We start from the raw sequence: 15,058 nt of genomic DNA on the forward strand, positions 1-15,058 counted from the left end.
TTAGTGAAGTATCTTTTTTTTTTTAATATTTTATTGTCAAATTGTTTTTGTGAAGTATCTTTTAAATGTAAACCATTCAGAGAAGTTTTTCACAGGTTATCCTTTAATTGATAACTATTCCTATAGAGGATTTTACCAAAAAGCCCATATTTCATACAAAGAGGTGTTTCCTCCCTACTGCAGTGGGTTGGGTTATATAATGTCCAAAGATTTCGTGCCAAGAATCTATGAAATGATGAGTCACGTAAAACCCATCAAGTTTGAAGATGTTTATGTTGGGATCTGTTTGAGTTTATTAAACGTGGACATCCATATTCCAGAAGACTCAAATTCTTCAAAAAGCCTTGAGGTAGAAGAGTGAATCTTTAATATGTCAGCCAGTTGGTATTGAGCAAATAATCATTATTAAACTTGAGAAAAATGGTTATTAGATCATCAAAGCTGCTAACGGGGCAAAAGAAACTTAGGCTTGATACTCTGGTGCTTAGTGTTTGGTCCTTTAAGTGCACAATTTGTAAGGCAGATATCAAGGTGGGGGCTTTTTTTTTGTTTGTTTATTTTTGAGAGGGAGGGTATGAGTGGGGGAGGGGCAGAGAGAGAGGGGAACAGGATCTAACGTGGACTCTGTGTTGACAGCAGTGAGCCTGATGCTGGGATTGAATTTAGGAATCATGAGATCATGACCTGAGCTGAAATGCTCAACCCACTGAGCCATTCAGGTGCTCCTCATGGCCAAGGCTTTAAAGCAAAAGTATGAAGTAGTTCATAAAGATCAGGTTTTAAGCCTTAAAAACTCCTTTTTTCTGCATGCTCCTGGCCATTTACGGCCACTGTCTGACTCCTAAAGCCTTGGGCCTACCATATTTGGAGGTTCTTGAATCTCCCTTTACCCTGTCAGTATTTTTTCCTCCCTCTCTGTGGCTTGTTTCAGTAGTAGATCTGTTCATTCAGCCAGTATGGAACATGAGACAGTCTGTGGTGCTCAGTATTAGGGCTGCAAATGCTACACCTTGGCCTTGACTTAGGGTGGAAAGTGTATAAGGGATAGCATTCTGCAGAAGGTGCACTCCTACTGCCCAACAGTACTCTTGCTTTTTCAGTCAGCATCTAGTTAATTGCTCACCTCTTAAGTGACAGTTGACTTTCAAAATGGTAGAAATGCTTCTTTGTGGGCAAAATAATGGTTAGTGCCTTAAATGTCTTAGATCTACTTCCTAATTCTCCATAGCAAAGGATTTGGGGTATGTGGAGCTAGCTGTGTGGGTTATGTGTGGTAGGAGCACAGAATGTGGGTCTAGGCTTTCTGGGCTTGACTTCTAGCTTTGCCAAGTACTGGCTTGTACAGCCTACTTGGCTTCTACTTCTTTCTCTCTTTAATACATTAATCTAGCTCTAGGGTGGTGGAAAGGGTTAGCATGCAGAGAAGAGAGCCTACCATAATACTGAGCCTTATAGTGTTGATTATTACTGCTTTCTGATGTTGCAGAGATGCTGCTTCACTGTGAATTGGGAAAGAATGAATATCTTCTCAGTGTGGGTAAACATCATTTATGTATTAGGTCTACAAAACAGATGATCTTAAACATATGTATTAGGTCTACAAAACAGATGATCTTAAACATAACCCCCTGAAATGGGACATAGATCTTTTTAAGGCACTGTCAATGCCCATTTGTCAACAGTGGGTAGGGAAATGGGGTGTTGGAGGTAAACAGTATATTCTAATTTTATTAGAATTGCTTTGATTTTATTATAGTCAATTTTCCCTGAGTTAGACAACAGTAAAGCTGATATGTATAGCTGCTAAACTGAAGTTTTATTCTTTAATCTGAAGTATTTAGGATCTTGCCCTGCTCAGCTTCTGAGGGTACCATTAAGGCTTGTTAAAGGAAGTTTATTTTGAGGGGGAGACAGAAACCCTAGTATCTGATTGCTTCCTAATTTATCTCAGTTAGTATACTGTATGTGAAAAAAATAATTTTTTCTTCTTGTGGTTTGGATTTTGGACAAAATTATGTCAGCACAATTGAATTGAGAATGCAAGCCTGGACCAACTGTAACTTGTTTTTGTTTGCCTCACCGAAAATTTCAACTGCTTTTGCTTCTATCCATCTTCTTGTCTGTTAATGTAAGCATAGGACTTACCTTTTAGTGGAGACTTCAGGCATTTAGCAATTTAATTTTGTTGTGATTACCACATTTGAAACCTGATATAACTAGTGATCAAGGATTAAGTAAGAAATATATGGTAGCTGTACAAGTGCAGCCACTAACTTGTAGGCTAGTAAAAGTGCCTATTTGTGCCATACATTTTGCAAAGAATATTGATTAATTTGTCTGTAAAGCAACTAGGAGAGCAGGGTGCAGTGGCATGGTTAATGAAAAAGTGTAAAAATATTAAACTGTTTTTAATATTTCTATCAGAATAAAATATAAACATGCTACAATGTTAACTAGATTTGGCTATTAGGAAATGTGGCTTAATTAAGCTGATATTGTAATTTTCTTTAATGAGCAGGTGAAAAATATTCAGGAATAAAGCAAATACCATTAGCAAAAGAAGAAAGTTTCTTTTTTATTTAGATATTGGGCATTGGCATAGTTGCTGGGGATGCAGTCCATAATCCCTCTTCCCTCAACAGGGAGGACGAAATATTGAACAGTAATTGCAAGATTAAAGAGCATTATAGAAGGGGACCTTCTACTGGAAGGAAGTATATAGCAGAAAGATTTAACCCATTCCAATAATAAAATTTCCAGTCAATTTTAGTGCTAGAGAGAACCTTTGAAATGTTTAAGGGACTACATTTTAGAAGGCTACGGAGATAAGTGAGTTTGTATGGTTTGGTTATGTAACAAACTGGTACGGTTAGAATTGAGATTAAATTCAGATATCCTAGTTCCAAGTTTTTTCCCCCAGTAGGTGTACCAGGCTGTTCAGTTGAAGTTGGCTCCCTTAATGTGAAATTAGTTTCCTCTTTAAAGGCTGTTAAACTAGGTAGAAGTTCTTTGATAAAAAGGTTAGCCGACTTGGGTGTTCTCCTTTGATCTCATTTAATCCCAAAGAGATATTTAGCTTCCTAACCTCTTCATCCACACCGTACCCCCTATTCTATTAATTCTTACCTTTTCTTCACTTTTTTCTCTATCTAGCTTAGGCCTTACAATGAATAATCAACTTCAAATAATGAATTAAGATTTTAAGAAAAGCTCACAATTGAGGTAATTTCTAACTTAAATGCTGAATTTTTTAAAAGTACATAGTCACTGGTTTTTGCTGTTGTATCACTCATAATTTTAGTTTTCACTATGTAGAAATAGACATTTAAAAAGTGTCCTATTTTCATTCAGGATGAGTACAGAAGACTTTTCCTCCCCTGTCTACTAAGTTACATACTTCTTCCCAGAATCTAAAATATGCAGATATTTAAAAAATGCTTTTTGATGAGTTTGTTAACAGTGCCTCAAGGACCTTGTTCAACAGCCCCAATCTCAATGAAGTGTTACTAAGCTAGATTACCTCTCTTCAGAGTTCTAAGACGTTATTCCTAAGACACAATTCATTAAGACAGAAGGACAGTTACATTATTCAGATCATTAAAGACATATTTACAGTTCTTGAGCTGGTGCTAAAGAAACTCCAGGCAATGAAGTGTTTATATTATCCATCAAACCTGAAACCAAGAAAAAATGGAGATGTTAACTTTCATTAGTCTAATTACAGTGCTGGCTATTCAAAGGACATTATTTGCCATTAAGAATCATGAGTGTTTTATGAAGGAGTATTTGGCATTGTCTTTAACTGTGATGCTGGTATTTAGAAACATTTTTCAAATGTTCAAAACATATTTCAAAAACAGGAAAAAAAGATGAAGATGTAAAGTAGCTTTTCCAGAAAAATTTTAAAATGTTTTCAGAAATAAGCAGGGACATGATGTGCTCCTAGTGTAGTGCTGTTATTCATGTTGTTAGTATTCCTAATCACACCTGTACCACCTTCTCTAAGACCTTGATACCCCACTCTAAAATGCATCTTTCAAAAATTGACTACGGGTGCCTGGGTGGCTCAGTTGGTTAAGCATCTGACTCTTGGTTTTGGCTCAGGACATGGTCTTAGGGTTGTGGGTTCAAGCCCTGCATCAGGCTCAGTGCTGTCAGGGAGGAGCCTGCTTGAGATTCATTCCTCTCCTCTCCCCTCCCCTCCCCTCCTCTCCTCTCCTCTCCTCTCCTTTGTCTTTGTTTTATTCTTCCTTTGAATTAGTTGATACCACAATGTCATGTATAAAATAAATAATAAACATTTGTTAGTAAATCCATATTTCAAAGTCACAACATTTCAGAGCATGGTGGTTTCATAATATAAGAGAGAGGCAAAATGGCTTATTATACAATAGATAATTCCAGGTCAAAATGGCATACACCAATTTTTCCATCAAATAAAGCAGATTTATTCTATTTCGTTTATGTTAATAAGACTGTATACTTCAGTTGCCAGTCCCAAAGGAAAAAAGAAGAGTGACATGGCTTAAATTTATTTACCTTTTTCATGAAGCACTTGTTCATGATTATGAAGTACTGAAAATAGCCCTTTCTTAACCTCTGTGCTATTTACTGCCCTGCCACACATTTGACATTTATTGTCTATTGTTAATTATCTTTCTATATACCATTAAGATTAAGCAATCAGGCTCTGAAGCCAGACCGAGTAAACCCAATAACCTGGATTTTAATCTTGGCTCTGTCACTTTCTGGCTTTGGTTATAATGTAAGTAGTCACTCTTAGTTTCTCATTTCTCTCATATGTAAAATGAGTATGAAGATTAAATGAGTAATACACGTAGAGCACTTAAGTTACTATTTGACACAGTTTTTATTAATACTTGATCTTTTATTGATTCTCTGCCTATCTGAGCACAGTGCTTGATAATTGCATATAGTCCCTGCCCTTACGAAATTTATAGACTGGTGAGGGGAGGAAAAGAAACAGACTACTGTATATAACCTGATGTGCTGAGTAGGACAAAAGAATTGGGAAGTGCTGTACAAGGAATTCAGCCTAATGGTTTTCCTTGTTGTAGTCATATTCTGTTAGTAGGATTTTCAGATTTTTGTCTATTGCCAATGATTGGAATAATTTTAAATGCCATTCCTAGGGTGGAGGTTACCAACTAATACAGTAAATATAGTAATTCTTCTTCTCAGCTTGTGTGGTACCTAAGCATGCATGTATTCAGCAAACAAGCATTTACTTAGCACCTCATTCACCACAACCATTTGCTAGCTGATGAAGTTCCCACATTCAAACAGTTTAGGGCCTGACTAGTAAACTAACAGTTACTGTTCTAGCTACAGTAAGAGGAATGGTATAAATGCTCAGGAAACTGGAAGGACAGGGGCGATGCTTCCCTACTAATTCAAACCAGAGAAACAAGTTGGTTGCCTATGCCTAGCTTTTCAGAGGTGCTTCCTTAGTGCAGTAGGTAGCGCATCAGTCTCCTATACCTAGCTTTTCAGAAATCCTTCTCTGGCTTCCACATCTCTGTTCCGTTTCACTGAATTTAACAGAAGTATTGATATGGTCTTGGGTTGAGAGAAAAAAGTAGAGATTCTAGCCCAGATCATTAGGTCCCATCTCTTAGGTATTACTCTAAGTTGAATACAGAGTACAGCTGACTCTTGAAGAACACGAGTTTGAACTGTGCTGGTCCACTTACACGTGAGTCCACTTACCCGTGGATCTTTTTGTTTTGATAAATGCAGCACAGTACTGCTGATGTATTTTCTCTTCCATATGATTTTCTTAACGTTTTCTTTTCTCTAGCTTTAATGTAAGCATGCAGTGTATAATATATAAAATTCGTGTTAATTTATAAGGCTGCTTTCTGGTCAGTAGTAGGCTGTTAGTGGTTAAGTTTTGGGGGAGTCACAAGTTATGTGTGGATTTTCAGCCATGTGGGGAGCCGAGGCCCCTAACTCCTGTGTTCACTTTCCATTACTTATCAGTCCAATTGGAAATAAAGCTTTTCGTTAAAGGGATACCTTGGTCTAAACTCTAAGATGTAGTCCTTGATACATAGAGCCTTCAGAAACAGCTTCTTCCATTTTTTCCTTCTTTTCAGCAAAGGAAATTGTGAAGTTGATGTGGGAGTAGAGGGAGAAAAAGAGGAGGGTGTGCCTTGAATCGTTATTCTCATTTGACTTTAGGATAAGCATTTTTTAAAAACTTAGTGAATTAGGGTAAAATAATTTATGAACCATTTGTGAAGGAAGAGGTGTTGAAATAGGTAAGTGAGGTCTTTCGTCCACTAGGGGGTAGTGTGGACTGTAAAAATTAAAATTATTCCTCAGGGATTAACCCTTAATTTCTTCATGCAGTTGCCTTGTTTGAATTAATTTTGTGCATGCTAGGTTTTTTCAAAATTGCTGCAAATCATTAGTTTCAAGCGCAATCTTGTGACCATTACAAATGGTGACATTTATCCACGTTCCTGTTATTAGTGATTCAGATGTTTTGACATTATTTTTTGTAACGAAGTTTTGGAGAGGAAAAAGTGATGCTTTTAAGTTTCTCTGCCAGATTTTACTCACTATATGAAATAAATAAAATTATTTTAAGGACCTGTAAGTAACAGGATTGTCTTGTGTTTCAGTCCGCATCCTGTACAGTAGCTACTAGCTCCATGTGGCTGTTGAGCAGTTGAACTGTGGCTAGTTTGAATTGATATGGGTTATAAATGTAAATTACTGGATTTTGAAGACACTGTATGAAAAAGATTGTAAAATGGTAATAGTTTATATATATATATATCTTAAAGTTTATTTATTTTGAGAGCGCGTGCACACGGTGGAGGGGCAGAGAGAGGGAGGGAGACAGATTCCCAAGCAGGCTCTACACCTTCAGTGGTGAGCCCAGTTCAGGGCTCAAACCCATGACCCATGAGATCATGACCTGAGCCAAAACCCAGAGTCACATGCTTAGCCAACAGAGCCACCCAGGTGCCCCAATATTTTTATATTTAGTATGTGTTGAAATGATGCTATTTGACTATATTGTTAAATAAAATATTAATTTTACCTGTGTCTTTTTACTTTTTAAAGTGGCTAGTAGAAAATTTCATATTTGCAGCTCATATTTCTTTTGGACAGCACTGCTGTAGAGAAAACATTCATCAACCATTTTTATCATGCTGTACATATCTATCTCTAACTGGCCTTAAGATTTGTAGAGAAGTGTAGTGGGGAAAGTGAGCACAATTTTGACTCTTTCTAGTCCTAGCCAGAATAAATACAGTCAGTTCTATTATAAGGAGATAGTTTGCGTTCCTGAAATCCATTGTGTTAAATTGTCAATAAAAACCACATGGCTCAGGGATAAAATGTTAGGGACGTGACACTCAAAAACGTTTTTTTAAATGCCCACTTAACTTGTAGAGGGTGATGCTGTAGATGCTCTTAAGTAGTTTACAGCTGTGTATATAGTGAAAAATTGGCATTTTGGTTTATCAGTAATTCCAAAAAAGGAGCCCTTGTTGTTAATATTTTAGAATTGCTTAAAGATGTGGTTAACAGAGGTTGGAATAGACAGAATAGGCATCACTGAGGCATCTATCAGGTTTTGTAAGACGAATTATGATAAGATTAATGATAGTATTGTCAAGTAGAGTCAGATGGGTCTTGGGTGAGATCATCTAAAATGTCTACAATTGGCATTAGTAATACATTGCATTTTGTGTTTCAGAGAATATTCTAAATTGGGGAAAACCTGATTGCTGTAGATGTATGTTGGAAGTGTATAAAGTTACCAACTTTTCTCATATGTACGTTACCACTCTTTCTAAGAACATTGTTTATTATCTAGAATTTTGCTGTACATTATTCAGTATTACCTTAAAAATATAAGACCTTCCATTGCTTCATAGTGAGCACAAGTTGTTATTGAACTTTAGAGGGAAAAAACCTAGTTTTTAGTTGACAGACTGTCAAGTGTTACAGTTTACTGTGGATTTGCTCCTCAAGTCCCAGTAGACCTGTTGATGATCAGATGAATTTGATGTTACTTAATTTGTTCTTATAGTATTTATAGCATGAAAAAAATATTTACAGCATGAACTATTAAAATGAGTTTCCTTGAGACTTAATCATACTGTCACTTAAGTACATACTCTTATAGTCTTTCTTTTCTACTTTTTAGTATCTAATTCTCTAAATAGTAAGGTACTTTTTGTTCTGTATGACCTAAACTCAGTTGCTACCCGGGATTGGGTCCTAGGATTGCTTTTAAACAAGTAGGTTACAGTGCAACTAATGGTCATTCAGTTTTCTTTAGAAACAAACTTATTTAATAAATCTTAAGATTTGTTATTGTGCCTTGCTCTTACATTCTTTTTGAGTTGGTTGTACAAGGCCATGGCCTTCTTATGGGATCTCATTTGTTAAATTTTTCTGCAGTATTATCTCTTGATCGGCATAGCAACTCTGCAGGGGAGGTAATCTTATTATGAAATAGATAAGGCAACTGAGGCTTAGAGCAGTGTAAATTATTTGGTCAGAAATAATAGTTAAGAAAGCAGTGTGGTAGGAATTTGAACCCATTACTCACAGACTTGAAGAAATCAGTGTACTTCATTTATTCTACCAAAAAATAATATAAAACTAGGAGGTGTTTCATAGTTTACCATGTGTGAATAGTAAGTAATAGGAAGGATTTTATTTCCTACCCAGTTTTGCCTTTTTCAGGGAAAATGACTCCAACTTTTTTGGGTGAGACTTGTCCATTTGGTTTGGATTTTTTTTTTTCATCCTATAATTTGTGCTGTGGGTTTTTTTTGGAAATCAGTGCTGTATAGTCAAATAATTATGCATCTGTTCATGATGTCAAAATCTTTGAGAACTTGAGAGCATATAAAAACTGTTTGAAAAAGTCTTCCACACCTAAAAGCTTATTCTAGATTGTGCCCTGACGAAATCTTATAATTGATCAAGCCATGTAATATGTTTACCATCTACATTCTTCAGAATCGGAGGAACTGAAGATGAGGAAGGAATGTGGAGTCTCTGACAGTGTATTCTGAGAGTGATTTTGAGGCTATTTTGGGTTAGGACCTTGGAGGCCCTTTGGCAGCTTTTTATATGGCCTTACATAGAGCTGCTACTACTTTGTGTCACCAGGGAGTGGGGCTTTGGGGCTCTTGGACCCCAGCCTTTTCTTTTTTTACCAATCTCCCTCTTAATGGGTTTTTTTTTTTTAAATTTTGATATGTTTATTTTTGAGAGAGAGAGAGCACAAGTAGAAGAGGGGCAGAGAGAGAGATACAGAATGTGAAGCAGGCTCCAAGCTCTGCACTCTCTTAATGGCAGAGCCTGATAACGAGGCTCGAACTCACAAACTGTGAGATCATGCCCTGAACTGAAGTTGGACGCTTAACTGACTGAGCCACCCAGGCAACCCTTAGTGGGTTTCTAAAAATATGAAGACCTGAGACAAAACTAAAGGAGGATGGAGGTGAGGAGAGGCCAGAATTCAAGGAATTTTACCATCCAGTTTTTTTCTCATTCCTGTATTTACTCTTACTCTTCATCCTTAATATCTTTACTTTTTTGCTAAAAATGAAGACCAGCCTCTCTTTCTAATTCCATGTTGGAGGACTTCCCACAGTGGGAGGCTTCATTATTGCATCTTGAGGTGTTTTTTTAAAGCTCAAAACATGTTTTACTTTGAACCTTAAAGTAGTTTACAGCATTTCAGCTTCCCATTTGCCCTTGCATTGCCGTGATTATAACAAAGCAAAAAACAAAAATAAAAACAAAAATAAAAACAAAATCCCCAAAAAAACTCTAGTCTTTAATTAAAATACTACATGCATTACTTCAAAGTACTAAAAGCAGTACTTTAAATGGCTGTAAGTTTAACACAATTTGGGAAAGGGTTTAATTTTTCATCTGCATCTTACTGTTTTAGTATATGACAGGTAAATCTTTTAGTGTGTGCACTGTAGGCTTAGAATGAAATGGTAAGGTGTATGATTTTTTTGCACGTGAAGGCAGCATAAATACAGTATTATCATTATTTTTTATATCTAAAACAGTTGATAGAGCAGTGTTCTGAAACTTCTGATTGCACATGCTTATTCAAAATGTTGCAAATATATTATTAATATTAATAATGAAATTACACATAGTATTGTCAGTTTCCTTTATTACATGTTAACATTTTTTGGCTATTTGTAAGTTGTTTATAAATAGAAGTTAGATTATTTCTTTCCATGCCTGAATAGATCCTTTTGTTTCCCTTCTCTGATGTGCACATCCTGCTTTGAATAACTCTACTCTAATGTTAAAGATGAAATTCTGATAGTTGATGCGCACATCCTGCTTTGAATAACTTTGCTTTAATGTTAAAGATGAAATTCTGATAGTTTATTCCTTGTTCTTTGTAACATCAAATAGATTCATAATTCAGAAAGTATTTATGGAACATCTGTGGTGACAGGCACTGTTCCAGATGCTGAGGATATAGCAGTAAATAAAACAGGCACAAATCTCCTTTTATGGCACTTCCTTTGTTCCAGTTTGAACAAAATAAGTTAGATATGTAATATGTTAGTAGTGCTGTGGAGATAAAATAGGGGAACGGAGAGGGAGGGTGGCGGTTAGGGTGGAATGGGGTTTTGTGGTTTCAATTATGGAGGCTTCACTTCACACATTTGCATGAAGATCTTAGGAGCTAAGAGAGCAAACCAGATAGAAATTTGGGGGGAGAAGAGCAAGTGCAGAGATGTTGAGGGAGCAGTATGGGAGTTGGGAGAACTACAAAGAAGTTAATCTGGGTGAAACAAAGGGCCAGGTGGAAGTAGTTTGGGGGAAACATAGCTGAAGATGAGTTAAGAGTAGGCTGAGTGAGGGGATCATATAAAACCTTTTCTTGGGGGGCTGTGATAAGGACTTTGAAAGGTCTGTGAACTGCAGACTCAGGAGGGAGTGGGAAGCAAGGTCAGAAGCAGGAAATACAGTTAGGCTGTTGCACGATGCCAGACTAGAGCTTGATGGTGGCTTGGATCAGAAGTGTAGCTGTGGTGTGGTAAGAAGTAGTCCAATCATGGATATATTTTGAAGTTTAAGCTAACAGAATCTGCCCATCAGATTAGATGTGCTGGGTTATGAAGGAAAAGGTTTGATCCCATTGGAAGGATGGATTTATGGTTAACTGCTATAAAGAAGGCTTTGAGGGAGGAGCAGGTTCAGGTAGAGAATGCTAAGTGTGGTGCTTAGTAGACACTCAAGAGGAGCTGTTATCATGATGGATGGAGGAAGTGTGATCCAAGGGAGATACGTGCCAGATATGAATTTGGGAAAGCATCATATACAGAGTGTATTTAGTATTTAGATTCATTGGACTATATGGGATCACTATGGAAGTGTGTAGTAGAGAAGCCCTAGGACAGGGCCATGGGGCATGTCAGCGTTGGGGAAATAGGAACCAACCTGGAGGTTGCTGCCAGACTAATAGGAAGACAGGAGAGCATGGCTAATAGAAGCTGCGTGAGGAACAAGGAGCAAGGAGGAGGGCAGGCCAGCTGGATAAGATACTCCCTTTAGGTCGGGTAAGATGAAGATTAAGCATTGACCATTTGACTTAACTGCACAGGAATCATGGGTGACCTCAACAAGCAGGTTAGTGGCTAGACCCTGATTGGAAAGTTGTGTTCAAGATAGGAGGAGAGGAGAGAAATTGGAGACAAGCATCCATCAATATCTTTGAATGAACAGTTTGGTAATGGGGCTTTAGCTGGTTTGGGGAGAGTGAGGTCAAGGTTATTTGCTCCTCTTATTGGGCAAAACTACAGCAAGTTTGTCGTTTGGGGAAAATCCAATAAAGGAGAGAAAATGATGATTTGAGAGAGGAGGGGATGCTAGAGCAATGTCCTTGAATAGGTGAGGAGCTAAGATCTAGTGCTTTCTTTTAGAGCAGAGGTCAGTCTTAGCCAACATTGATGGCCATTTTATCCGCAGTGACACGAGGAACATTCCAGTTCTTTTAGGAGAGAGGGAGAGAGGTGGAAAAGAGAACTAGGAACTAACTGATTGTTGAGGAGCAACAGGGTTTGTCATCAGGGTGTGCTTATTTCTCTCTCCCTGTTGGGGTGCCTAGGCACTTGGCCGTCCTACATTCCCTTCTGTTTTTAGAGGAAAGATTTTTAGTGACTTTTAGCACTCATTTTACTTTTTGTTTATTTATTTATTAAAAAGATTTTATTTTTAAGTAATTTCCACACCCTGTGTGGAGCTTCAACTCAGAACCCTGGGATCAAGAGTCACGTGCTCCATTGACTGAGCCAGCCAGGCACCCTGAATTTTACTTTATAAACAGCTTGGTTTTGATGGAGTTTAAAGAGAGCAAGTTGCCTTTACTTATGTGATAAGGCCAGTGTTGTTTTCTTTTCTCTCTCCTCTCTCTCCTCACTTCTCAACTTAATATAAAATGAGTTTCATTAGCCTAATTTTTCTTATCAACATATGTTCAGACCTTTGTAGCTACAGTGTATACGTGTCATCAGTATTCATTTGCTGTTGCATTCGGCTGATTGGGATGATTTAAATAGTCTTTTCTTTGAACTTTTGAGTTTTATAAAATGAATAAAAACCCATCAGGAGATTGGAGAGGTTCTGTTAAGTCCATTTCCAAGAGGTGAACTTCATAATGTTTAACTTGGTGGTTGGCAAAGTGACATTTGTGTGACAAATGTATTCTTTTTCTGTTGTAGGAAACCCAGCGTTTGCTGGCGGAACCGGTTCCTGGCATTAAAGCAGAACCAGATGAGAGCAACGCTCGTTATTTTCATGTGGTCATTGCTGGCCCCCAGGATTCCCCCTTTGAGGGAGGGACTTTTAAACTTGAACTATTCCTTCCAGAAGAATACCCGATGGCAGCCCCTAAAGTACGTTTCATGACCAAAATTTATCATCCTAATGTAGACAAGTTGGGAAGAATATGTTTAGATATTTTGAAAGGTAAGTGTTAACCTTTATCAATATATGCTATTAAGATTTCCCCTTTTTCTCTTAAGCATTCCGTATTGAGACTCTGAACATAGTAATCTTGCCTATTAAATAACGACCACGAAGGTCTGTGGGGATGAAATGCTGCTCTCCTGGGACTGTTGTTTCATGCTTGATCATTCTGGGCCTGTTGCCTTCCTAGATAAGTGGTCCCCAGCACTGCAGATCCGCACAGTTCTGCTATCGATCCAGGCCTTGTTAAGCGCTCCCAATCCGGACGACCCATTAGCAAACGATGTAGCGGAGCAGTGGAAGACCAACGAAGCCCAAGCCATAGAAACAGGTATTAATACCCATTCTCCTTCACACCACCTCCACTTAAAAAATTTTTTTTAATGTTTTTTATTTATTTTTGAGAGATGGAGACAACGTGAGCAGGGGAGGGTCAGAGAGAGGGGGAGACACAGAATCTGAAGCAGGCTCCAGGCTCTGAGCTGGCAGCACAGAGTCCGATGGGGGGCTTGAACCCACGAACTGTGAGATCATGACCTGAGCTGAAGCCAGATGCTTAACCGACTGAGCCACCCAGGCGCCCCCCACCTCCACTTTTGAAGACAAATAGATACAACCTTATAAAAAACTTCATTTACAGTCTTAACAAAAATAAAAAAATATATATATATTAAGAGGAATAAGTCAGATCCTGCTTCTGGAAAATGAACACCTCTTAACAGGTGTTTAAGCCCCACTTTATGGCCTGCTTTGTGACCCCCAAATTAAAGACAGCCTAGTGCATCAGGTACAGAATGTGTACTATTTATCTAGCCGAACATAGATACACGGAAAACTTTTTAACTCCTTGAGTTGCTTTGTATTTCATCTAATAAGACTGGGTGTCACTTTAGAGCTAGGGAGTTTGAAATCAGTGAGCTTCTTCCTGCTACAGAGATTTAAAAAAATTAGTGGAGAGCATTATATATCTAGAAATGAAGGAGACAAAAGGAGAAAAGCCTTTTCATCATAGAGTTTGGAAAGTAACGTTGAGCTGAGTAAAATAATAATTGCATGTTTGTTTTTGTCTACAGCTAGAGCATGGACTAGGCTATATGCCATGAATAATATTTAAAATCGATCTGATCATCAAGTGTGCATCACTTCTCCTGTTCTGCCAAGACTTCTTCCTTTTTTGTTTGCATTTAATGGACACAGTCTTAGAAAACATTACAGAATAAAACCCCAGACATCTTCAGTCCTTTGGTGATTAAATGCACATTAGCAAATCTATGTCTTGTCCTGATCCACTGTTGTAAAGCATGAGCAGAGGCTAGAAGTACCATCAGGATTGTTGTGAAACGTTTAAAAGCGGTGGCGCCTCTCTGCTTTTATTCATGTCCCCCGTGATGGTTAAGGTACACAGCACTGTGAATGAAGGCAGTTGTCAGGGTTAGCTGCAGGGGTGTGGGGGTTTCCTCTTCATTATTGTTTTGAGGGGGGAGAGGTAGTTTTACTTTAATTTTGTGGGCTCCTTTCCCCCTTTTTATGGTGATCTAATTGCATTGGGTAAAAGCAGCTAACCGGTTCTTTAGAATATGCTCTCTAGCCAAGTCTAACTTTATTTAGACGCTGTAGATGGACAAGCTTGATTGTTTGAACCAAAATGGGAACATTAAACATCACAGCCCTCACTAATAACATTGTGACTTTGCTGTCAAGTGTAGAATCCTTCCTTCAAAAAAAGCTTGTGACCATTTTGTATGGCTTGTCTGGAAACTTCTGTAAATCTTATGTTTTAGTAAAATATTTTTTGTTATTCTACTTTGCCTTTGTACAGTTTATTTTACTGTGTTTATTTCATTTTCCCAGTGTGACAATCGTATTTAAAAATTAAAATTGATGGAACATTCTGTTTTGGTCACCATCTGACAAGTTGAATGACAAGAGGTGGATTTTGCCAGTTTCTTTTCACTGATGCAAACTTGTGTTAAGCTATCACTGAATGGAGTATTTATAAGCTGGCCCTGAGCATGCATAAAGCATTGGTATCTGATATTTTTTTTACCTC

General features: G+C 37.7%; 1 protein-coding gene across 1 annotated transcript in view; it reads left to right on the forward strand.

Annotated features, from left to right (window-relative positions):
- Window positions 1-14,811, forward strand: part of UBE2N (ubiquitin conjugating enzyme E2 N) — a 36,164-nt gene extending 21,353 nt beyond the window's left edge. Inside the window, exons 2-4 of the mRNA XM_029954479.1 lie at window positions 12,762-13,008; window positions 13,199-13,339; window positions 14,082-14,811. Coding sequence (XP_029810339.1) covers window positions 12,762-13,008; window positions 13,199-13,339; window positions 14,082-14,122 — 429 coding nt within the window. The 3' untranslated portion in view covers window positions 14,123-14,811. The remainder of the gene's footprint in view (window positions 1-12,761; window positions 13,009-13,198; window positions 13,340-14,081) is intronic.
- The last annotated feature ends 247 nt before the right edge of the window (window positions 14,812-15,058 follow it).

This window comes from Suricata suricatta, chromosome 10 (genome assembly GCF_006229205.1).
Source record: "Suricata suricatta isolate VVHF042 chromosome 10, meerkat_22Aug2017_6uvM2_HiC, whole genome shotgun sequence".
Classification (NCBI taxonomy): domain Eukaryota; kingdom Metazoa; phylum Chordata; class Mammalia; order Carnivora; family Herpestidae; genus Suricata; species Suricata suricatta.